Genomic DNA, 26,134 nt, shown 5'->3' with positions numbered 1-26,134 from the left:
CCCAGAAGATGTTATGCTGTTTTGAAGTAAAAGGGTGGTCATACCAAATTTAGATTTTAAATTTTTAAATGATAAAATAAATTATTAATGAGTCTATTTTTTAAAGCATTGTTACTTTACAGCATTTTTTCACACCTGCCTTTTTTGCACAGTTCTAATATATACACACACCTCTAATCATATGCTTTTGGGTTGAGTTATGCTCACATTCAGCAGACAGGCATTGTTTTTGCTCCACTAAACTTCTAAACATTGAGAATTCCCTCTCTGGCAGAAGAAACAATGTATCCATGGAGATCTGACTCAGTCAGCTAAAAAAATCCCTACTGAGCTCCACACATACAAAATACGATTCCATGCACAGAAGTCAGAAACTGGATTTCGTAGCTAGGTTTTGCCTAAATTGAAGATACCCCTTTTTTTTAAATTATGCATAAATACACATTTTAGATGACTTGTTTGCATGGTTAACATAAAAAGACGTACAAACATAGGATTTACCGTCATAGTAGACAATAGCTCCCACAAGCTTGTCTTTCTGCAGCATTGGGAAGAGTTCCAATGCTTTGGATTTGCTCAGGACGTAGCTGCTTTTCAGGCACTGACTTCCGGCTACAAGATCATAAGCCTTAATTCCAACCCAATAGTAAGGCAACTGCCACCATCTACAAAATAAAACATAATAATAAAATTTGCCAAAATGATGATGCCACCTTGACTGCACCCAATGACATAATCCTAACCTACTCATATATAATCCTAACCTATTTATATATGAAAACCAATAGGAAGGAATGTATCTCAGATGCATATACTTTTTATTAATTATCCATTTTGGGTATTTTTGTCACCTTAACTACCTGTAGGGTAATTATCATGCAATTTTAAATTTTCTCTATTTTAATATATTTATACTAAATGTTGGACAATACATAAACATGGTACTAAACTAAAGCCATAGCCGTCTTTGAAGAAATAGTACATAATTAGGCACATGAAAAAGGGGAATCATGAACACTTCTTTCTAACCCCGTTTTCATCATATACCATCGTGCACGTGAACCAATCAATGTATTAGCCTTTCTTACCAATTCAGCTATCCTTATGAACAAGCCACTTGGGTTACCATGAAAATGTTCATTCTTCCACCTTAACAATACGGTGAACAATACAGTACGAGTTGGCCCTAAATCAGCATGCTTAGTGTGGCAATGCTATGATATTCATCTCTTTTGGCAATAAGAATAAGGTGTTTAGTGACCCCATCATGGGTTGTCAGAAGGGAGAAACCAGACATTAGGAAGAACTTAACACAAACACCTTGATATTAGATGCCTCCAAATAATTTGTTGATATGCAGAAACAAGAATATTAAAAAAAAAAAAAAAGTCTTACTTGTAAACTGGCAGCATTATGGGTAAAGGAGCAGATAAATGTGGAGCAATCTCAAGGAGATTGGCGCGCTCGTGTAGAGCTTCTTTAACCATTCTGTACTGTAGAAAGAAGACATTTAGTCAATGGGGTAGTATCAGATTTCCATACTGTATGCGACTCCAAATGACATCAGAGATATAGGTGCTTTGAATACACACCCACTCAATAAGCATGTTTTTCCCACTATAACAATATACAATCTACAGCACTACCTCTCCCTTTCTTCATACCTTATGTTTCGAGCCAGGCCCGCTTTACCTAATGTATCAGTTTGTCTTAGTCTGTCAATTCTAGTTTTGTCAGACACTTAAATATATGAATATCAGCTGCAATCTGTAATGAAAACACATTTTTTATGCATTGGGGAATATTTTTTCTGTTACACTTATGATTTTGAGCACTTCCTGGGCAGAGAGTTGCAGTGTCACACAAACTGGGATGAAAGCAAAGTAAAACATGAATAAAAAAAAAAAAAAAAAAACCACTGTCCCAGACTCCCCCATAACAGCTGTTAATCTCTCGGGGAATAGGAACATTTGTCACTGTGTCAAAAGGAGTAAGTACTTATAAGCATCATAGATAATACAAAGCTGCGGGTCTTGTGAGTCAGTTCTGGCCATCAGCTCTGCTGGAAAAACACTGCTATCCAAGTTAAAGTGATTCATAAAACACACAGCCTTTGGCTAGCATGCAGATACAGCAAGCTAAATGGCGAGTTGCAACATCAGACAATTTGTCTTGTCAATAATACAATTACCTACAATTAAAAAAAAGATTTAAGACTAAAGGACGTTAAATGTGCTGTTGTGTCTCACACCTAAAGACTTTCACCCTGTTCATCACACTGAAAAATAGAATTTTGTATTCAAATTCATATTTGAACTGATGTTCAATCTTTTAGTCCATATCCATCATAAAATAGATTCACAAAAGACAGAAAGCCCTGACTTTATGTATACAGCGTGGGGGAGAACAGAGACAGGGAACATGACAGAACCACTGAGATATGTCAAAGGATTTAAGAAGCCACATAGGGGTAGAATTTCCAGAAGAAGAAAAAAATATCTACAATAAACAGGCTGGATCCTTAAAAAAAAAATCTAAATATTACTTTAGAGAAAATAACATTTATAGACCATCAATTATAAGAGCCAATGTTAGTTTATCACACTTCCCAAAAAAAAAAAATAAAAAAATGTGAACACCTTTAAACAAATATTATCCCAGTTTGACGGGGTACAGGATTTTTCAATTTTTTTCCCAATGGAGCCAACTTAAGGTCAGCCTATCTTCAATGATATACTTGCACCCACATGGCTGAGCCTCCATATTATGTAAGAATTACATTAAATCAATTATATAAATTTTTTTAAAAGGGCAAATATCCAAATTGTAATCAAACCTACACTGTAATAGATATTTTTCTATTATTTAAAAAAAAAAAAACACATAACAGTAGCAGACATGAATATAAAAGTAAATATGAAATAATATTGCCCCGTGATAATACGAGACTTCTTGCCAACTTAATTTTACTTTATAATTGCGTAAATTATATTATGTACTTATGCCATTAACTGCACCCCTCCTCATGACATGTCTCTGAGACTTAATATTGGAGATCAGCACGTAGTTTCTCAGAGCACACTATGCGAGTCAGGGGACTGGAAATCGTAAGGTAAGGGTGGAAATTTTTTTGTTTTGTTTTTTTAAATGAATAAAATAAATACAAGCTGGTCACGCCGTTAAGTGGTCGTCAGAGTACGGAGGATATGATAAGTTGTGTGTCACCCAATTCTAGACCAGAACCCACTATGAACCCACTGACCCACTCTTGGTTTATGACACTATGCGACAGATAAACATCTGGATTAGTCACAAGCCTGTGGTTTTACTTAACTGAAAGGAATTAGAGGAAAGTCACCAAAACCATAAAAAAGCTGCAAGTAGGTAATTTATAGTTTCTAAAACATAGTTCTCTTTTTATGATCTTCATATTTCTGGACATGTGTAACCGTTACTGGTAACTGTACTTAGTTTCAATTTGAACTGAAAGCCATGATCAAAGCATTTGTTCAGGATGAAAACCCAAATTAAATCCCTGCCAATTGTCTCCTCGATTTATTGTTATCTTATTACAAAGAACAAATGTAACAGTGTGTTGCAGGGCAGGTCTTTATAGAAAGCAGGAACAGTGTTCCTTATTTATAAAATCAGTTGGCGGTATCACGCTGAAAATGTGTGACGGCTCTTCCTGTAAAAACCGTCACAATTTTATACGTACCGACAACTAAACTGCGACTTTATATAGTTCAATATTCCAACTTACCGACTCAACCATACATTAGGAAGGGCGGACTGCAAAGAGTTTCTCCTGTTAAGAAGGGCCGAGCTGGCCCTGTATAAAGAATAATGTATGTGGGGAGTGTTTCTGAAAAGCTTACATTTAGCTATATTCCATGCAGGGCTAACTGTTTTGCAGAAGAAGGCTCTTCATAAGGCATTGTAAAGTCAGCGAGCAGAAATGTTCTACTCCCCAGCAAACTCAAGGTTTAGTAAATCCACCCTGTGTATATACATAATGCCAAAATGCATATTGGGGCTTTATTTTAATTTCATACAATGTTAGTCTCCAAGGGGGTGTCAACTGCTGTGCCACGACAGAAGGTGCCAATACCATATTCATGGACAAGTGACTATATTAAAAAGTGTATCAAGGGTAAGAGAAGGGTTATGGCCAAGTACAGCCAACATTGTTTTTCACCGCAACAATGGCAGGACAATGACCACACAATGGGTCATTCTGCCTGATACTGCAACATAAGCCATTCATCTTAATAGTAACCATATGTGTGCATATTTATGAATAATTACACTACAAACCTGTTCAATGTCCAACTTCATGATAGCTTTTTGTAGGTATCTAACACCACCATGAATCAGTTTTGTGCTTCTGCTGCTGGTGCCAGAGGAGAAATCATCTTTTTCAACAAGGGCCGTTTTCAGTCCTACAAACAAAGTAACACGTGCACTGTTACAACGTCATTGAAACACGGATTTAGAGGTTAAAAGAAATATGCAATACATAAAACATTTTTTATATTCAAATTATGAATTATTGATTTAAAATAAGTAAATTTTTTTTAGAAATTTTTTTGCCTCTTACTTTTTTGGAGAAACAAAAGCAAAAAAAGAAAACAAACAGCTTTACGAAGTTGATAGAAGTAGAATTCTCACCCCTTGTCAATATATGTCAGCTAATGGGCTCAGCTTACTGCTGGCAATGGTCTGACCAATGTGGCTTTCAGCCAACAGGAACTTCAAAATCAATGCCTGCTCTTAACAGGAATGTTTTGTATTTTCTCTTGCTCACAACTGTTGTTTCTAGCATGTGTTGTTTGTTACCAAAAAAAATAAAAAATAACTAAAACAAGTACAGGTATTTTTGTTTTAACCTTTAACATTACCACCATTCTAAATATGTTATCAAAAGGGAAAATTAATGGAAGTTACTCCCTAATCCTGAAGATAATAACAGTAATAATTATTAAAGACATTTTGATTCCAATTTTGCTGAAATCGACGTAGGAGAGGAAGCCATGTATGTTAGCTGAACACCGCGACTAGCTGTCACTACTGCTACTGATTTCAACGGGAGTGCTTCAGCGCATGTGCAGGACGCATACGTATGCTTCCTACCTCCAGAGGCAGTCAGAGAGAGGAGGAAAAGAAATAGTAGTCTTATTTTCTAACTTAGATAACTAAAGAATGCATGCTTCGATTTGCCTGTATTAAAATACATTGGAGTTCGTGTGAATTCCAATGTCCATTTTATATGAAACCAGGAGTGGAGCGGTCCTTTAAAATCATATGATCGTATTGTGCTCTCATCATATTTCTACATGTATAAAGGTAAATGTAGAAATATGATATATATATATATATATATATATATATATTTACACACACTGTATATTTTCCTGTTCTATTAGCTACATTTTATTGCCATAGCAAAAGATTTAAAAAAAGCAGAAGAAAAAAAATACACAATAGAAAACAAGGCATGAGGGGGCCAATACAGTATGTTAATTTTGCAGCTGCTTCCCATTTAACTGAATACAAAGTCTTCAGCCCTCTTAACGAACTAGCAGTGCCCTTTCACTTTGCTTAGTCATGGACCATAAGCAGGAATAAATCAGTCATTTTGCATCAAGAAATGTTTACAGACCCGGAAAGTAAATCATTAAGAAGTGTAAGTTTTTGCAATTTTGGCGCATAGTCGGTTGTGCAAGACAATAGATTTCACAAAGAATTAACCCTTTCAGGAACAAATAGGGTGCTAAAAGGGTAAAGCGAGACCCTGGGTTTGGTCCTTCTTAAACATAAGTTTAAGTGATAAAATGTAGATACTTACCGGTATTTCCTTACATACAGTACAGACAACAGAACACATTTTAAGAATAATTGCAAGTTAAGGGTTTAAACTTACCTCTAGTTACTGCATCCAGGGCACATCCGCATCCAGTTGCCCCTCCACCTATGACCAACACATCAAACTCTTTGGTGTTTTCTAGAGTCAATAGCTGGGCCTCTCTCGACGGGAGCTCATTCTGGGTAGCATGCTTTACTGGTTCTGCAGCTTCAACATACGTAATATTTGCCTGGAAAATATAGGTCACTGTTAGAAGTTACCTAAATCCAAAGCCTGAGTATTTTCTTACTTTAGGTATTTAGCATTTCCGAATTACTAAGTACATACATCCCATTTACATCCCCAGGATTTCCCATTTTGGGCCATAGCACACTTTTTAAAAGCCCTTTATTTGAACGTACCCGGAAACACACTCACCCCTTCGTAATCAGAGTTTTCTAAATCAAAATCCAGATATTAAAAAGTCTTCTGGTCATTCTGAACGCTTCTTGAGTATTATTCACCAAAGAGAGAGTTTGGATGAAAGTTTCAACTAACTAACATAGCTATGTATTATGAAGGGCTAACTCTAATCATACTGGAGAACTTCTCAAGTAAGGCTACCTGGGGAGTGGCTTTCGGGAGGGCAGGCCTAACCTTTTGTGGAGGGGGTGATTAGCAATAGACTGTCTTAAATTGAAGAGGCGTAAAAACCATAGGAATTGAACATTACTACCCCTGCCCAGGGTAAAAAAATAATCTGCCAAGGAAGCAGAGTTTCACCCAGAGACCCCAGAGCAAACCCAGAGACTTCCCAAGCATAATGCAGGACAAGTTTAGCTATAATTACAGGAAAAGCCCACTGGGTTTGGTCCTTCTTAAGAGAAACAAAACTTTTGTATAGTTAATTCAAAGAATCAAAATGCTCCTTCAACCTAGTCTTGGATGTTCTAATAGCTTGGGGTCCACTTACATCAAACCAGCTCAAGGAACAGTGCCTGATGACTGTACCTTTTCTAAACATTATTCTCATTTAAGATGGTGACATATTTTCCGGCACCATAGTTTGTCCATACCTAATGAACATATAATTATGTTCTGTCCTGTTAGGGTGATGATGATCTGACACCTACTTAGACAACTGCTTTTTACTGTCTGAAGCTGCATCGCCATAGTGGGATTTAACTTCACACATTAATAGCTATGGAGCATGATAGATCTACCTTTTGTAAAAGCGACACTGCACAGACAAACCACTCATGTGACTGTAAATTGAAAGTGACAAGAGAATCAGCCAAGCCAGGATATTTTTTTTTAGCATTTTTATCTATTGGATTAGATGCACTGGTATTAAATTATTCAAGGGTCTACCATGTTGGTCAATGCACTAACACTCCGGAATACAGTAAGCACATAACCATGGATAGTAATCTCCAGGGACCATCCATGGCTGCAGCGATACCTAGACTACAGAAACAGTTATACGTAAATGATGTGTCCGTAACCTGGTTTCTCTTTGCATTGAGCATCTCTTTTCCACGCTGCTGATGTGAACCATGCTGACCCAACAACACTCCTACCCCATGATTAAATAATTAATTTTCCAGGGTCAGAAGAGGATATGCAATGGTCAAAGAGATACCATGTCTCATTTTAAGGGCAGGATGATTTTCCACATCGCGCAGATGATGCCAATATCTGGTTTGACCCGGCTCGTAAAGAGCAGTGAAGGACGATTGGGAGCTGAGACGTTTAAAGCAGATCTGTCACCTTTCCCCAAATAATTCATTTCACAGTTCTACACACTAACTAAACCCATGTAGCATTGTCTATAGAATATAAGATATGTGTATTAAAAAAAAAAAACAACAATTGTGTATACCATGGGGCTTGTCAGGGACAGTAGATGGTCCCTTTAATGTATGAAATGGTTTAAATAACCACAAGTACATTTTACCTTCTGGCTAGTTCCAGACATAAATTTATATTTATACTGATTCTGCTGTAACGCCTCTTGCCCACAGACATATCCACAACAAATAAAAAAAATACAATGTTTCATATAAACCCTGTTGATGCAATTTTGTAAATTAAGAAATATGTTTGTAGACATTTGTATAGCTCCTGGTGAGAAGGTTGTGATTAAGTCCACCTCCAGAGCACAATCCAAAATCCCTTAAATACAGTACAATATATTATATTCTATCTCAGTATAGCTGAAAATATTACACCCATATGTCTTTTGATCTATGCATTTGCTAACACACGGCATGAATCAATTCACCTGCTCTTTCAGGAGCTTCTCTCACATTCAAAGCTTAAACTCTTGTCAGGAGCTCATTCTCTTTTTAACCGTATGGAAATAAATCCTATACTCTTTGGCTAATCACAAATCACATTCTAACTGTGGAAAGCTGGCGGGGGGGCATTTAATTGCTCTTAATGTGTACATTTGATGAAACAGAATCTAGATAAACTATTTTCCTACATTAAAAGACCAAGTGTATGGTTAATGAAAAATATATTTCTTTAAGAGGAGAAGAGAGAAGACTTACAGGAAGAAAACAAAAAAAGACCGATATTGCATCAATATTTAAAAACACGCCTCCCTCCCTGCCATGTTTAAAAAGGTTTACGTTACAGCGACAATTATGGTTAATTAATGCATAACTTAGTAGTCAAAGCCAAAATCTACAAAAGTGAACTTAGGAAAGCAAATGTTTGATAAACCTACATTAAAGATTTCCTAATCTCGGAGAAACATTTTATTCACTTTGCATGCAACCCTCATTTTAAATGATTAGATCAATTTTCCCCGAGCTTGTAGCCCCATTAGAATTGCAAATTTAACAGCGTTCCTAGACATTTGCAACTTATGGTGTAACAGCAAACAAGATCTAATAATTAGTGTCTATTTCTGAAAGAAGTGCATATTTAAAGACTACAGGCAATTAACAAGCAGGTTGTCCTGTAATCATGTACAGTATTAATTTGAGTGCGGCGCTGAATTTCATGCAAATGACTCTCTTAAACAGCGAGTGCTTACGTTCTTGCAGGCAATATGATATCCAGTTAATGGAAGAGTTAATATAGGCAGTCATTTTAATTTATTTATTAGCACCTCTTTATTCACCGATTCCGTTCATTCGGTACACGATGTGAAATATATTCTCCTCTGTTTAAAATAATTCCCATGCTGTTCAAAAGAAAAGGCCCCAAATCGTGTTGGGAGGATAACGACATTTAAATGAACAGCCTTTAAACATGATCGGGGGTACGATGCTGCCGCTTCCACCCACAACTTTACATTTCGACGTCACTGTTGGATTTTGGAAATAATATAAACATTTTTCTAAATATCTAAACTTTTGCTATTTTTCTCCATTTTAAATCTCTTCCTTTGATGTACCTCGCACTAATAATTTAGCCTAAAACAAACTTGTGTAATGAGAGGCAAAGAGATTATTTAACAGGACAACAGAATCAAAATAGTTATTGCACCTTGAAGCACATCCTAACATAGTCAAATTGTTTTTTCCATCAATATAGATTTTATAATATTATTTTATTACAAACTGGCAGCGTTGAATCGCAATCACATGGCTACAAAAACACACATAGGGATATTGCAATATAATAGTTACTTTTAGAACTGATAGGGAACTTTCTGCATAGCTTTTATTTAATAATATTACCGAGAACAGTTTTGAAAGTGTCATTTTCTGTAACATGTTTTCACAAAATACTATTTTGGTAAGAGCTGTATAATGGCTTTTTGTTTAAGTCTTGTCTCAATCTACTAAACAAACATATCACACTGCACTGCGGTAAACAAGTGAATGCCTCGGTTGTAATCACCCAGAGAGACACTTCTGACCAATTATGATCTATGAGAAAATTGACTTAATTAGCATAAACAGGACTTCATTAGCATTGCCACAAAGAATCTTCAGTGTGCTGTCTGACATTTTAAAACTTTGTAGCTTATTTTAGGACTGGCAGATAAATCAGGACTGGCGCAGGCTTATAGTAATATAGCAATTACACTGAAATGTATTATAACTGGTAAAGAGTTATATATCATACACACACACATATATACTATGCGTGGGGTTTTTTTACGTTTATCCATTATAATGTAGGTAGTGCCTAAACTTTAATGAATAATGTAAAGTAAGGGTTTATATTTTTCAGTAATGTAACATCTGCTACGGAACAGCAAATAAATTCAGCACTTAATAAAGAAGTGCTAATCTTCAGCTTCTCAATTGCAGCCAATGATTAAAAGCTTACATCGGGTGAACAGATAAATTCCCCTCCAAGACTGTCTCCCATTCACAAAGAAATTTCGCAGCATGAAGAGAGTTTCATGGAATCTTGAAAGAGATCCAGGCGATGTCCCCAGATGCTTAGCATAATCTGGGTTCTCCCAACGCAAGAACAGAATACTGCGAATCTCAACCATTCTTTGAAGCTTTTCACATGAACCTGATTTCTACCACATAGGAAGACATAATTGCTAAGAGTATATTCAGGAATAAGAAATAATTGAAGTGCTTCATTTTTCTTATCCAGAATTAAGCACCTTGTAAAACTCAACAAAAGAGTCTTTTCACTGATGAACCAACATGCCAGATTAGCCAATTATAACACCTAATTAAAAGAACTTAATCATCTTGCAATTGTAAAAGCACTTAACACAGCATTAGCCCGAGTAAATCCCAGTATGATTTCCACAGCAGAACTTCTGTCATTTGATTAAAACAAACTACTTCATTATGGACCTGATCTTGATGCAATAACGCAAGTGGCACTTTCTATGATGACACAAGTATATTTCTCTTCCTTATAATTAGATCACAACAATTAACCAAAAAGAAAGTGAAATACAATATTTATAAAAGAGTATGGTCAGTCAAAATGGCTAATTAGTCCAGACTGCTAAGGAAGTTAATTGTGCTGATGCCTTGGGTCACCCTTAAAGAAGTCGTCTTGGGGGAAAACATATTTATCTCCTTGAGAATAAAACCCAGCGCTATATACAGTAATTTTGTTCGGCATTGACAAAAACTTTTTTTTATTTAATTTGATCCAATAAACTTTCTTTATCTGCAGACCAGGAGGCTGTCATGTGATAATTCAGGGGACTTTCATTGGTCAGACACCACACGCGGAATCTTTATTGCAATGCTAAATAAGTCCTTTCATCCGTAGACTTTTATTACTCAGTGCCCGGCTGTGCGATTAAGACAGAGCCATTCTATAGTTTACCAAAGGCAGTATGATAAGGCGTCACAGAGTGTTGGTCTAGTAGACATACAAATGGAAAATTTGCAGCTGCCTGAATATACTATGCAAAAACTAGAATTGTTTTAAAAAAGAATATATATATTTCCAGACAGGCCAAGGATTCTAGAGATATTTCCATATTTATCAGGAATTAGAAAAGTAAGGGGGGAAAAAAAAAAAAACACTAAGCGCTTGGGAAATGTCTTCTTCATATTGGGTTGTTGGGTTGAAATGGTTAGTTTTGTGCATTGGGGCAAAATACATGCTCCCTTTCTACTGTGCTGTCAGTTCAGCTGACACAGTTGAATAAACCCCAGTAAGACTTCAACCGTGAAATGGAATTAAAAAGAAAATATCACAATATATCTTTTTACTTAATAGTGTAATGTGATCAGCTCCAGAAAATATACAGAAAACGAACAGGAAAATATTTGACAAGAATTATATCTGTAATATGTAAACAATGTTATCGACAATGTGCATAATACATAGGGTTTACCTTTCTTTTAGTATCTGTCAAATGGGAGAGACCAAAAACCGTTGCAACAGCCCCTCCGCCAAGAAGAAGTGTCCCTTTCACCACGTTCCGAAAAGCCATTGTGTCCTCTGTTGGAAAAAAAGGGACATTTAAATCACTTACAGGTATTCTAGCAACATATGTAACTGAATGTTTAGGTGTAGCAAACCTGTGTATTTCTTTTTACATCCCTTCCTTGAGGATAGGATGTAAGCCCAATAAACGTTCCGAAGCTCATGGTATATGCAGTGAGGTATCTACCTTTGGGGCCACCAGTTGTGGTCAGCCTCCTAATATAATAATGCTTTAAGAAGCTGAGCACTGATATACAATGTCTACACATCTGTACCATAAATAGGCCAGTAGGGGAGGACTTGATTGCCCGAGAGGACAATCTGCCCCTCGGTCTTGTTAGAGGTAGCCTGCCAACCCCCTTTTCCCTGTTGGCCTACACTAGGATATGTCACTGGGTATGCAAGGTTGCAAAAATGAAGAACAATGGTATAAAATATTTATATTAACTCTTAAGCTAACATACATTTACGAAGTCTAGTATTTATCGTTATTACCAGTGGGGGGAAAAAATAAGGTGCTCATTTCTCACACCATTAGTGGGTTAGGAGTGAGAGGGGAGCCATGGGTGTGACAAAACATGCAGATTCTGCCAGAAAAAGAAGAATCTGACCAGGAGACCAAGAGAAGCGGGACTTCATCCGGAGACTCCAAGTCAAACACAGAGAGTTCCCAGATATGCAGATGTGAGATGGCGAGTGAAATAGAACCGAGTATATAGCATGATTCAAAACCAAAAATTTGTTAGAACCACTTACACACTTGTAAGTAAATGCAGTACTAGATAAATCTTTCTTAAAAATGTTAAATGACCAAATCCTTCCCAGAAATATTTCATCAAATCAAATTTTGTCTTCATATTTTTTGTTGGCAAAACAAAACTGTCACATGACACAGAAGCGGGTATTCATAGGCCGTTGCCAAATTTAAAAAGTCTCATAATAGGTTGTGTTGTTTTCATGTGAGTCACATGCCAGGGAATGCAATTAAGAATTTGTCTATATATTCAAACAAAATGGATATGTATGGCAAGTTACGGAAATCTGTTAACTTTAAAAAATATACACTTTCAAGCATTTCAAAAATCGCGCGCAACAGATTAAACTGTGAAGGATCCGAGGCATATGACCAAAGAAACTTAAGCCGACTTAATCACCGGGGGCTGCAGGTTCGCAGACGCAGCTCTGAGATTCTATTTCAAGCATCCCAGCTCCTTAAACACAGATCCCACTGCCACATGATCCAGCCTTTGGTATAAAAGAGTACACACTATCCTATTCATGTACCTGGATTCCCTCACCACTGGAACAGGGAATGACTTCATGTGTAAACCTCAGATTCCACTGACCTATGCGATCTTTGCAGAGCTAAAAACAAACTGATTCTTTTTTTAAATGTAAAAAGAAGCATCAAAATAGTTTATAAATAATGCCTCCTGCTTATTTCACAAACCTACAAATAACTTTTTGGGGGGTTTTTTTTTGGGGGGGGGGGGTCAGACAGCATTCTATCTTAAAAAGAAGAAGAAGGTTAACTAACTTGAAAACTCCCACTTTTAAATTAATACGACAACTAGGTCATCACAATAGCACTGAAGGTGAGCCGTGAAAGACGTCAAAGATTCCACGAGTATAGGAATAGTCAACAGTGTTCTTTGATTTCCCAATATTTCCTAGTACATAGTCCCGAGCTCCTAGCGTTTCACCTGCACCTATTCTGTGTATGCATTCCAAACACCAGTGCATACATGCTTACTGAAGCAAGTACGTGCACAGAAACCGGGTTCTCTCGACAGACGGGGTTCATTACCTGAACCTGTGATGCCAGCAAGACGCTAAAGATTTTCCTAATGGAAACTTTGCACAACAAATTTAAGGACAAATAGAAAGAACCATTAACAAGGTCTCTGCCCAAAAAGCAAGTGTTATCATAGTTTGTGACATGAACCTACAAGCAGATCATGCGGTTCTTCGCAACCTGGGAGACTTGGTCCAGTAAAAAATTAACATTTACCAGTAAGATTAATAGGAAATCTATATTCCCGTCACAAAAAACAGCAGAGAGCAGGGAACATCTGATGTGATTTATCTACAGTACCTGGACTCAACTGTAACATAATGCCACCCACGATACACACGCACCCACCCAACTCCAGCCCAGAGTACACAACGCATATTCTGTCAGCTTCGGTACAATCAGAGAAGATACGCTGTGTACATAGAATGATGTTATTTTACTAAGTAGAGGAGAGGACTATATTTAAAAACAGAAGACATGTTAAGACAAGAAATTGTGTAAGATTAGAAAGTAAGAAGTTGAACATTCAAAAGTATTTCTTTACTTGTTAATAAGTAGAATAGTCCTGCAATCAATTCACCTTGTGGTAGAGGTTATCACAATGAGGGTATTGTATGATGGGATAGGTATAAGGGTATGCTGGACATCGGGCAAGACAAAGCAATATGATGGGCCAAGTGCCTCTTACATGCAGTCAAATTCTATTTTTCTGTTCTTCTTTATTTGATTGACAAAACCGCAAACAACTTTGATATTCTATACCCCGAAACAGACTTTTTTTTGCATTATCAGGCCCGATTCCCTGGTAGTTGTCCCATTGTCCTGCTTTAGGAGAAACAGTTGGGGAGCTCCTAAAATTTCTCCTGAGTGACTCACGTGGATGTATTAAAATGTGGCCAACAGGAAACAAAAAGTTCAGGCGCTATGGGACCTCCGGAGTAACTTATTGTTGTGATTTAACAAAATGTTAAGCAGAACGGTAGAATTTTTCATGGATAAATGTTTGTGTATTATAGGCATTAATTGTCAGTGCTACTGAGGTTTGATTATTTCGGACGAGTTTGCTTGGTCAGCCACCAGTCTCCTTCCAATGGTAAGAACCTTCATGATCTCTGACAATGTGCAAATTTTCAAATTCCCATTTGCCCAACGAGATTGGACGAGAGATGTGCACTTCAACAGTCTAAACACATGGCACAGAACCAACACTACTAAGGTGTGTCTCGACAAACTCGTCCTCCACTCACATCCTGCATTCTACCTTTGGAATATTAAGAATCAAGTCAGTAGAGCACAAATTATGACATTAAATTTCCTACAAATCAATCAGTGTATCTCCCAACACTCTTTAGTAGGGACAGTCTCCTCCTTGGGATCTAAAATTTTTAGGCTGCTACTACTTTTTTCTAGGAGCTTAAAAACGTTTGGCAAATATAAATGTATAATAGTGTTGCCATACTAATATGTATATAAACAAGGCTGCCATCAAGGTGGGGTACAACCAGTACCCGTGTATGTGGCCCAGGACAGCACAGCCTCCTAGATCTACCATGGGCCTCCTCATGGGCGTCCGTGGCCCACTACCTGCACCAGGGCCCTTGTGGACTTTGGAGCCCAGATGTCCCTTTTCCAAGGATTGGGGTCCAGTGGACCACTTCTAGGCATTGAGAGTTTAGTGGGGATTATGGTCTGGTGGTCCCCTTGCAAGCATGGGATGATAAATTGGGAGGATCATGGAGGCCCTGTCTTTAGGTATGTGCTGGGCCACCAATATTTGTGATGGTGGTCCTGTATATAAACAGTAGCAAATGTTTATAGATTTAAATGTGCAAATAGAATATGTTATACTACTTCTATATGTAATAGTTAGTTACATACATTTAAATACATATAGACACATAACCTGGTAATAGGTAGGTTCAAATTCACATGAAAAGTTTCAGTTACGTTATATCCCCAGGCCAATGGCCCAATCTCTAAGAACATCTCAAAAACACGAAAACGGTCACTCTTTAGACATGTTCGAAGTGAATATCTAACATTTCTTCTCACTGTTGATTTTTGGAAATGCAGCTGTCCTATTTTTAATAAAGGAAGGAAAGATCAGGTTTTGAACATATCTGGTTAATTTGAATTTACATACTGGTTTTTTTTTCCCACTATGGCAACTCACAATGTGCGAAGACGTAATTGTCTAGCATACCAGTAAAGCCTATGAAAACATATCTTCTCACTGTGTTATATAGGGCTATATAAAATGCACAGAGTAAAAATGACAAACAAAAGAAAACATACACTTTACGGTCTAAATGTCATATAAAACGTTGTGACAACACATAACAATTTGTCTTGCGTTCTAGCAATAAAAGTATAAGGGCAGATTTATAAAACAGACTTTTACTTTGGTGTAAGTTAATGGCACCTGCGTCTGCTCAAATTTATTCTGTATCAGTAAAATATTAAATACATCTTTAAAAGAGAAACCAACTAGTGACAGCCCCGTACTGCTCCTCTACATCCACTGAAACTGTGGCTGCAGGATTTCATTGTATAAATCATATTAAGTTTTGCCTCATTCATAATTTATTAGGGACTGATTATCTTGTGACACAAAAACAGACATGCTTTTTCATAGAAACCAAGGAAGTTTCTTAAAATGTTTGTATGTTTTTATGCGATGCTTTTTTAGAAAATAATAAAATGATAGATCTGCAAAGCAGAGGCGGCTCAAAGATTTCAGGGGCCCTTGGAGAAAAGAAAAACAAAAAAGACAGGGGGACTAAATTACAGACCAACTAAACATTGAAATGCTTATTAAAACCCTCTTATTTTTTTAAAGAGGGAAGACAAGTTTGGTAAACATGATACCTTTTATTGGCTAATTGATATAATAGATTGCAAGCTTTTGAGACTATCATATGCCTGAAGAAGAGACCTAGATAGTCTCAAGAGCTTGCATTCCATTATATGTCAATTAGCCAATAAAGGTATCACCTTTAACAAATTTACTTTCTCTCTTTATAATGGAAGCATTACTAGGACACAACATGAACTATGAAGAATCTTAATATTACCCATCCTTCATCCTCTGAGGAACCCATTACACCATTAGAGCAGCTGTTTAATCTTCTTATATGGTGGAACCACCACTGCTGTAAAGGTTTATTTGCTTGCAAGACATTTCAACGAATGTTTAGTCTAAGTGAGACGGCACCTTTAACTTAAACTCTCTGACTAAAAAACCCAAGCGGCTTTGTCCTCCTCCAGGAGATGCAATTCATTAGGAATCACATAGCAGCTGGATGCCTAGACTTGTAGGCAGATAGCTTCATACATACCACAGCAACAGGTAATCTGAGCACCCCACCATCGGGAGTCGGACAACAAAAACATCACTGATAACAGCAGTTTGCCTGTTAGGCTTACAGAAGCCAGTTTAAAGGTGGTTGTTAGGTTAATACACAACACGTCCATAAATGATGAAATAGTATTGTTTTCAGGACATTTAAAAGTACTCTATAGTCACTACTTTTAAATCTTTTTTTTTTTTTTTTTTAGAGGCACATTGGAGTCCATTTTGCATACTATGTATAATTTCATTTTGCTTCTCCCCTGCCTGCTTCCTCTAAAGTAGCCGTCATGCTTAAAGGGACACTCCAGTAAAGTCGACAAAGAATGCATTGTTTTAGTATACAGTACCATACGTTACCAGCAGATTTGTACATTTAGATTCAAATGACCACTTCCGTGTGCCATGTCTTTTTCCGCAGCTTCGCGTCTTATCTTGCCTCTTATTGTTCTTCTGTCTTTTCCTGCTTTTCCCATTATCCAGGAACTTCGGCAAAAGGGCGGAGCCACTGCTCACACTGAGTTTTACTAGAACTCCTTTATGGTTCTGCAGAATCTCCCACATATATTTGCAACAGGGAGCACAGCTATGATATACAGTGGTGTATTTACCTTTGGCGCTGCCTAGGCGCACCCAGCTGCCATCACCATTCTGAATGACATCCTGGTGCCCAACGTGTCTTTAAGGAATACAGCGCCTTTTAATGCGTCAATGGAGGCAGTGCTGATTCAGCACAGCCTCCATAGCATACGAAGGTTGGTATAGGAGATCAAAGATCTCCCCTGAAACTGGCCCAATGTTAGCCTAGGCCTGGATATGTCACTGATCATATGCATTAAAGTACACATGCTGGCTGGAGTAGGCCTTTAACTACATTGTCTACACATTTGCTATGGCATGTCAGCTCAACGTGTAAACACTATTCCAACGCTTAATGTGGAGGCTAGATACTTTAAATGTTGTATAAATATTTCTCTTCTTTGCTTTGGTTGTTTTATTTTATTTATTGATACAGCATTGTTTACAAAGTTGCTTAAAAAAAGAAAACATTGCAAATTGGACATGCTGGTATTTGAAGAACATTTTAAGATTTACTAAACTGACTTTTGCTCCTTTCACAGCTGCTACACTTCATCTTTAGCATCGAAGGATGACCTTTGTAGCAGAAATAGACTGATACCTGAAACTACTTGGAATTGGTATCTTTTTAGCTGGAGTTGATTACCATTGCCAGTCATGAAGGAGCTGTGCTGTCCCATTTCTGACTCTCAAGGGCCAACCACAGCAAACTTCTGCAAGAAGGGCCATATATAAAGCAAATTTGAGAGTTTAAGTAAATATGTATTTTGAAGCCAGCTCCGCCCCTTCTTTCAGTAGAAGCTGGTGGAGACTTTATAATGTATAATGATGTCATGCCATGAGTTAAAACTTAAACTCACCTGCCAACTACCATTTTAGTGAGTAAACCAAGGTAAATCAGATGCAGGCTACCCTTGTGCTAAGGTAGACATGTTAACTAAGTTACGGGAATACACTGTGAAGGGTGATACATAAGGCTGGGGACTTTCTGGGCTCAGAGAATTAAAGTTAATTATCAGGTCACCAGGGCAGCCTTTTGGATTCGAGGGAGAGTGATGTTCGACTCCACCCACTCACTACCAGGTTCCACCCACACCCTGCTCCTTTCATGTATATTATAGCTAGCCCTGCCCACATATGTGGTTAACCCCACCCATGCATGCAGCAAGCCCCACCTTCACAATGCAGGGTAATCTAATATATTTCGGTCAAAAACTGACCTAATTGGTACACATAGCGACATTGTCTAATTTAACCAGAAGGCTAGTAAAAAATATAAAGGCCAACGTACATGCAAGCTCCATAAATCTCTTTACAACCCTGCTATTAAAATAACAGGTAGGCAGCATGTATAGGAATGGCCTGAAGATGTTTATTCTTAACTCTTACGGTTGGGATTTATTGACCAAAATATACCCAATAAAAGCCAAGAAACGGTTTTTATTTTTATCCCCACCCAAATATATTGCCCAAAATCACAAGTTTCTCAGTATCTAATAAAAAATTTCTAATATGATCCACCTAAATGACTTCACATTAAATATGAACTCCCAGGGTATTAACACACAATAGGCGACTGATTATACAATGTTTCTTCCTGAGTCATACGTCCTTCAGCTACACACGTGTTCAGAGTGTGTCTGCTGCATGCGCACCAGAAATGATCAAGTTATTTATTAACACTTTAGTATACAGAGTTAAAAATTTAAAGTAAAAAGGAACACGTTGTGAAAACAAAAAAAGCTTCAGTAACGCTGTCCAAAACAATTTGTACTTTTATAATGGATTTGGGGTGAAAAACATCTGCCTTTGGGAAACGGAGCTGTCAATCACTACCTTCATGGGCAACAGGGGACAGCTCGGCTTCCAAAGAGGTTCTGCAGTGGCTGTGGACAGCAGCCCTAGATGATTAAATGGGGTTGACAGTACATTCACATATTTAGAGCCAGCAACCCCTTGGCCACTAGATATCTACAAACCTTCTGATGATGCATCTCCATGACAACCGCAACCTAAACATGGGCTTAAAGCACCCCAAATCCTTTACACAACCCCTTATGTGTTTACTACAAGCATGAATTATGTCATACAGCAGCTACACGTACTCACCAGAGCTTACACTGTTACACTGTTACCACACAGACATGCACAATATCCCACCGCTTCTCCTTGTCCTATGGAGAAAAGCTCCTGTCACCACGCAGCCGGGCCCAGTATCAGTCAGTATCAGTCAGTATCGGTCAGCACCAACCGACGGGCAGCTCCCTGTCAGCCTCCGGCGGCCACCTGTTCATTTCAGCAAGAGCTGAGCAGGAGACATCAGCGAGCCAGCGAGGCCCACAGCCCAAACACGGAAGTGGACCAGAGACAGCTGGATGATTGAGGTAGGAAGTGCCCAATAGAAATGCAGAGTACTTTACGCACTGTCCAATCAGAGGCTGTAGGCTTGGCCCGCCTACGAGTGTTCAGGATTATGCTTTGTAACGGTGCGTTGTGTGTTCGTTCTGCCAGGATAGCGATTGGTGCCAGAATTTGGCCGCAGAGCTGACTGTCATTGGGTGTGAAAATAAAAGTGTCTATGAGAGAGAGCAACGAAACCATGTATTTGGTTACTATAGATAACATTAAAAAATGCTTATAAAGAATGCTTTATAAAAAAGCAGAGAAAATCTGATGCTTCAACGTAGATGGAGGTTTGGAGGAAAATATATGTTTATATAATGTATTATTATTATTATTATTGTTAAGACTATTATTATTGTTATCTTTGTCATTTATTAATCTTATCTTTTGTCCCCAGTATATCCCCAGTCTTCCAGAATCGGGACTTTCCACCGCAGATGTTGGGGCATCTGTGGCCTTAATTATTGTGAGCAACGAATGTGAAGGATTAAAAATAATTATTTCTTAGACATTTTATGCGGTATAAACCGAGGCAGCTCATGTGGGTTTACACAGTTAATTTCCATGATACTACATCTGTAATAAAACCCAATGTAGCAGTTTTAAATGCATCAAAATTACCAACATTAAAATCCCAAGGACAATTAGACACCTAATCTTGTAGCACTGCCTGGTGTGAAGTCATCAGAAAATCTCGCCGAATGGATGGAGAATTCATTTTGGTTAAAATCTAGGGTTGGTATTAGCATACATGCCAAGCTTGGAACAAATATGGTAAGGATACTAAGAAGATGTGCCTTAGCATCACAGCATCCAGCTAATCTTCTGACAATCCGTCTCAGGAGCATAATCATACCCGGGAACTTTCTAAATGAATTCCAACATACAACATAGTTAAACACTCCTATCACCCACTTACACAATTAAACATGCATGCTCACGCACACATACACAAAGTACACACCCATGCTCTCATGGCCATGCCCATTGCCATCTTCTGTGAGACATCTACAAGGGTGGACAAAGTGTGCAGAGCATAGATGGATTATGCAAGCCTACTAATTAAAGCTCCTTTCGTTCCTTGCTTAAAATGCACCTAAAAACATGGCTCTGTAAGCATGCCTAGTGAGAAAGCCAGCCCCGCACACAAAGACAACACTATGGCCGAAACATCATAGTTTCGAGAGCTGGGTAAAAACGGCCATTTGGAAAAAAAACTATTGACCTCTCATGTCCTTCTACTATCGTGGGGATTTTTATTCCCATAGAAGGTGTTGTGTAATGGGCAAAATTGTGGGGTTTCCGTTTTAATTCTCGTGAGAAAAAAAAGTAACAATTTTCCAATCTGAATTTTTTTTTCAATTATTTCTTCCTAAAAATAACTTTGTAATTATATTAGAAGCAACATTTTTTTTCTAACAGTGTAAAAATAAAATAGGAAAAAGGCCAAAGAAAAAATATCTCTGTAGCCCAGTTAATTTCTTAGAAGATGCAATTTGTTTCATTCCTATGGGATCGGTGAGTTATCAGCCACCCTTCAGCGTGCAATACTTGAAACGGTATTTGATTGACTCAGAAACGTTTACTGTCTCGCACTTTTCGGAGAGCAAGATATATTTTTCTCCCATTAAAGCAGGACAAATAACACAGCTGTGTGATTCGAGTCATAATGACAACATATAATAATTTGCCCCCAAGGGTGTCAAAGGCCGATAAGATCAATAAGATATTATCTTGTATTTTGTATACAACAAGCAGTAGTATGTCTGTTCCATCTACTGATCCATATCACATTTCCCCTCAGGGTCATTTGACGGGTTACAGAAATAGAGCACAGAGGCTTGGAGCTCGTGTCCTTAACTTCAGAGCAGATCTTACTGCTAAAAAAGGTTAAGAAGCAGCAGCTTTCATTTAAAGAAGTGAATTCCTGTTAATTGACTTTATTCTTTTTTAAATGTATGTTTCTTGGAATGTCAGTGGCTCATAATCCTATTCAGTGCCATGGTGACTGCATCCGTCGTATAACATTGCCCCACAATTTCCAGTTTCTAAGGAGGTAAAGATGTTTTGAATTCAGTCACCTGTATTAAAGCAGGGATTTCAATTGGGATATACTGTACCAGTGAGAATAGCACCCGCTGGGATGTGCAGACTATAGGATACCGGTATCAGCTCCTGATTGCGTGACACCGAGAATCTGGAGTGAAAATCGTGAGTCTCTTGAAGAAGAGCGCGAGAAGTCCAAACCCTGAACTCAAGCGTTAAGGCCGTATTGGACTGTATGCCAAGACTCAAACATTACAATCACCTCCACACCCAAAGAACAATAAAAAATACAGGATGTGTAACAGTGAAAGTGTATGTACGAAAATATCAGAGCAAAGGTAATAGATAGGGCCAGAATTTGTCTCACTCCCAATGGCACCCATAAAAAGAGACAGTCTAGTTAATTGGGAAATGTGACTTAGCCTTCAGCTATTCATAAACCACTGTGGCTTCCCTACTAACCCCTTGGAGAGTTCAACAATGCCTTACATGCCATGAAGAAGCCATCTGACTCATGAACATTGTAACAACGTGAAATGTGATGCTACCCAGGAACTCAGCATTACATCAGACGGTTACACAATCTCACCTTCCTGTGTATAATATGTTAATTACGTGATGCGAGAGACTAACTGAAAGGGACTTTTTTTGGAGCTCTTTCACAATTCTGCGGCAACATCGCTTAATATTAACAAAAAACATTTCCATTTTACATTGGTCCATAAAATTGGATTATGTTACAAAAAAAATCCATGAGTAATGTTTTTAACTTATTGTTTGTAAATGTTACTCATCGAAGTCATGTGCTCTTCTTGAGTAAAACCGGCATAGCGTGCAGAGTCTCATGAAATGTCATTAAGTCCCATCTGGAAACCCTAGCCTCGCTAAATTACAGCTTAAGTTATAGAAAATATAAAGCCTCTATAAAACCCTCATTGTACAGAACTGTGAACAGCATAGAGTAAGTCTAAAAAAAATTTTTCACTATACAGAGTTCATTAATTTTGTGAGCCATTGTTGTATATATTTACTAAAAGCGTATAATACTGTTCATAAAAAAACAATTATGGGCATTTTGCTGGTCTGCACGGGGCCATTTTGGGCCTGAAAGCCCCGTTATCGAGAAAGCTGATGTCACCTGATCTCTGACTAACTTTACATAGTTGCCCAGGGAAAAGTGATGTTTATTTTGTCTCACGGGTGGCCAAGATCAGGTGTGTTACTGTCCGGTCAGTGAACAGCTTATAGCCAGGGCTGGCCCTACCATGGAGCAGAGTGGGACAATTGCTCCAGGCGGCACTTTTGAAGGGGCCGCCCCAAGCCCTTTTTTTTTGAAGCAGAAGAGCCCTCTAGCTCGGTCTCGGTGCCGGCTTGTAATGCTGAGCGCCAGAAGATGACGTCATTTCCGGTGCTCAGCATTATAAGCCGGCACCGAGACCGAGCAGGAAGACTCGCCGCAGGACTGCTGAAAGGTAAGTACAAAGGGGGGGGTAGGGTAGAGAATAGGGAGGGAGGGATAGTAAGGGTAGATAATAGAGAGGGAGGGAGAAGAAGATTAGATAATGGGGGGGCGGCAGAGGAAGGGTAGATAATGGGGGGGGTGGCAGAGGAAGGATAGTTAATAAGGGCGGCATTTTAAACTTCGCCCCAGGCGGCATTATGTCTTGGGCCGGCCCTGCTTATAGCTAATAATAACCTTACTGACGCAGTCAAATGGCTGTCCATAATATAGCATTAAATGCTAAAACAATTTTCTAAAATTGAAAGGAAAATAGATAAAGGAAAAAAAGCTAATTAAAGTGCCTGTAATTAGCTGCAGATGTGTGAATATAAAGAAAATGTAAGACGAAAACTAGACTGTCAACAATTAGCTATAAATCTATGATTCTGAATTTATTGACCTCACCCCCCTCCTTATTCACAAATACGCTTGACCACCAGCTGTTACAAGTGAAGCATTGGTGGTTCAGTGGTAGAATTCTCGCCTGCCACGCGGGAGGCCCGGGTTCGATTCCCGGCCAATGCAACAAAATTTTCTTTTTGCTTGTAAAACCCTTAATGTTTTTTTCCTACCTAGAGTTAAAATTGCATGTCCTGAGCATGCCCTTGTGACTTTGAAAACCCTCTTAAAATGACTATGGTTAAGTAAAATAGCTTTCGCTCAAAAGAATATGCTCTGCTTTATCAGTGTAAACAGACTTTATATGTTAAAGTCTGAGCTGGCGACAAATCATTAGACAAAACAGATCTGTATTTTTTTAAGAAATGCCTTCGCTTGTGACAATCTGCGATAAACGGGTGATATTATGTAACACACTGCGTTCCACACGTCGTTGTTTAGTTCTATGTGTAGAAGGAGAGCGGAGGAAGTAATCAGCTGGGGGATGTAGCTCAGTGGTAGAGCGCGCGCTTCGCATGTGTGAGGTCCCGGGTTCAATCCCCGGCATCTCCAGATAGCTCTTTTGCGGTTTCCTGCTCTTTAAAGACCTCAATGTGGCTTTGCTTTAATTTAAATCGAATAAAAAAGCAATATGACGTAAAACCCTGCCACGGGAAAAGCAGGGAACTTGGAGCTGTGCCAGTTAACTTAATTTGCATTATGGATGATTTGTTCAGGCAGATTAGTGATGCCCTGCAAAAAAAAGTGTGAGATCTCATTGGAGGGTGGCTTAACCCCGCCCACAACACTTTTTCTCTGTTCTGCTCCCCTTGGTCCCATCCCACTTCTGAAAGCATGAAGTAATTTAAATTTAAGAATTTTAATTTAATGCCAGTTTTTTGTGGATAGAATTATAAATATTAAACAAAATTCTATAGCTGTGTATTACATTTTAGTTGTGAGGATTTAACCCCTTCCACTGATGACAGATTGCATCACAGTTCTCTCACTTCTGTGATGGGTTGTTATCTGCCAGGGAGGCAAGTACCGTCTCCACTACCTCTGCATGTAACTCTCTGGGGCATTTTTTTTTTCTTTCTTCTATTTCTTCTGAATTCCATGGTTCCTCGCATTTTATTACCTCTCTATAGCTGTGAAAATATTTGTACAATCTCTCTTTTTGATGCTGGCATCCATGTTTGCAACAGCATAGGCATCACCAAGATATGTAAGAATGGTGATGACATCATAAGAGCGTTAGCCCTGTGTTCCATTCACACTCACTTTTGTTATGTCAATAACAAATTAAAATAAAACACACAAGAGTTTACATTTAAAAAAACCCAAAACTTTTTATTTAGGTCATAACAGAAAACAGCATATTGAGAATGAAGGGGAAAAAAATCTTCAGGGCAATTAAACATCCATAAAGAGATAAAAAATCCTTGTGGGCCTGTACCACTAACCTACAGCCTGATCCTAAACATCCTGCCTAGTGATCCAGAGGAAGGTGAAAAAAGTTGGACAAAAGGTTGTATCTCTTTGATAGGCGATTGGCACGTTTCATACTAAAGAATAAAACAGAATAAAACGGCCAACAAAAAAAACATAAATGTCCCTGGATGGAAGAGGGATCCCAGATCCTCACAAACATTTATCAAGAGCAGGCAATGAGTTGTGCTGCCCGAGACGGACGGTACCCCCAAACCCTAACTGGATTCGTTGGTTGTCTAAATAACTCAAGATTCTTTTGCTCTGACTCTGAGCTCACACGCTGCCGGCTCCTACTTTTATAGCTGCAGCGTATTATGACACGCCGCCGCTTTATGATGTAATGTGATGTGGCTCTAACATGCCGTATATGGCAAACCTGTTTATATAACTCAAGCCTCTTATGACACGCCCACACTTTATGATGTATTGTGGGTATAGTATGCATGTGCTATTGTTTGAACCCATTGTTGCCCATTTCATGACCAATTAGAGGATTGAGCTCTACAGAACTATAGGTTCTGTATAGCTCTAGGACTCCATACATAAACCTCCAGATTAAATTGTGATGCATAATCTGGTTTATACATCGCATCTTTTTTAACTACTAGCATGGCTCTTATTCCCATTTTGAATTGCAAATAGCTCACCCCCCCCCAAACGATCACCTGATATATATCGCCATACCTGGGAACCGTCCGGGTTTGACCCCGGAGATTGCTGGGTGAGCACTGCTTCTCCGGTTCTCCGGGTCAAGACAGGAGGCTATAGGGATATACTGTATAAGAGATATAAGGGATTGAGTCCAAATCACAATGACTTACAATGTACTAAATACATAGGTTAAATGTAAAAAAAACAAAAAAA

At 38.3% G+C, this 26,134-nt stretch overlaps 1 protein-coding gene and 2 non-coding genes across 5 annotated transcripts in view; 2 read left to right on the top strand and 1 right to left on the bottom strand.

Annotated features, from left to right (window-relative positions):
• LOC149285206 (glycerol-3-phosphate dehydrogenase, mitochondrial) overlaps window positions 1-11,732 on the bottom strand; it is a 44,266-nt gene extending 32,534 nt beyond the window's left edge. The window contains exons 1-6 of one of the 3 annotated variants that reach the window (XM_089495741.1): window positions 11,634-11,732; window positions 11,397-11,399; window positions 5,924-6,095; window positions 4,318-4,442; window positions 1,396-1,493; window positions 502-665 (exon numbers count right to left, since the gene is read on the bottom strand). In XM_089495741.1, the coding sequence (XP_089351867.1) occupies window positions 502-665; window positions 1,396-1,493; window positions 4,318-4,442; window positions 5,924-6,095; window positions 11,397-11,399; window positions 11,634-11,732 (661 nt within the window). Of the gene's footprint in view, window positions 1-501; window positions 666-1,395; window positions 1,494-4,317; window positions 4,443-5,923; window positions 6,096-8,129; window positions 8,133-11,396; window positions 11,400-11,633 lie in introns of all 3 variants that reach the window. The other 2 variants (XM_089495740.1, XM_089495742.1) reach the window with 2 other exon arrangements.
• A 12,120-nt stretch (window positions 11,733-23,852) lies between these two features.
• Window positions 23,853-23,923, top strand: TRNAG-GCC (transfer RNA glycine (anticodon GCC)). Its single transcript has one exon. It is a non-coding gene; the product is annotated as a tRNA-Gly (tRNA).
• A 354-nt stretch (window positions 23,924-24,277) lies between these two features.
• Window positions 24,278-24,349, top strand: TRNAA-CGC (transfer RNA alanine (anticodon CGC)). Its single transcript has one exon. It is a non-coding gene; the product is annotated as a tRNA-Ala (tRNA).
• The last annotated feature ends 1,785 nt before the right edge of the window (window positions 24,350-26,134 follow it).

This window comes from Sceloporus occidentalis, unplaced genomic scaffold (genome assembly GCF_023333645.1).
Source record: "Sceloporus occidentalis isolate IW3139 unplaced genomic scaffold, rSceOcc1.0.p SCAF_83, whole genome shotgun sequence".
Taxonomy (NCBI): Eukaryota; Metazoa; Chordata; class Lepidosauria; order Squamata; family Phrynosomatidae; genus Sceloporus; species Sceloporus occidentalis.
This window is presented reverse-complemented; position numbering and strand designations above follow the sequence as displayed.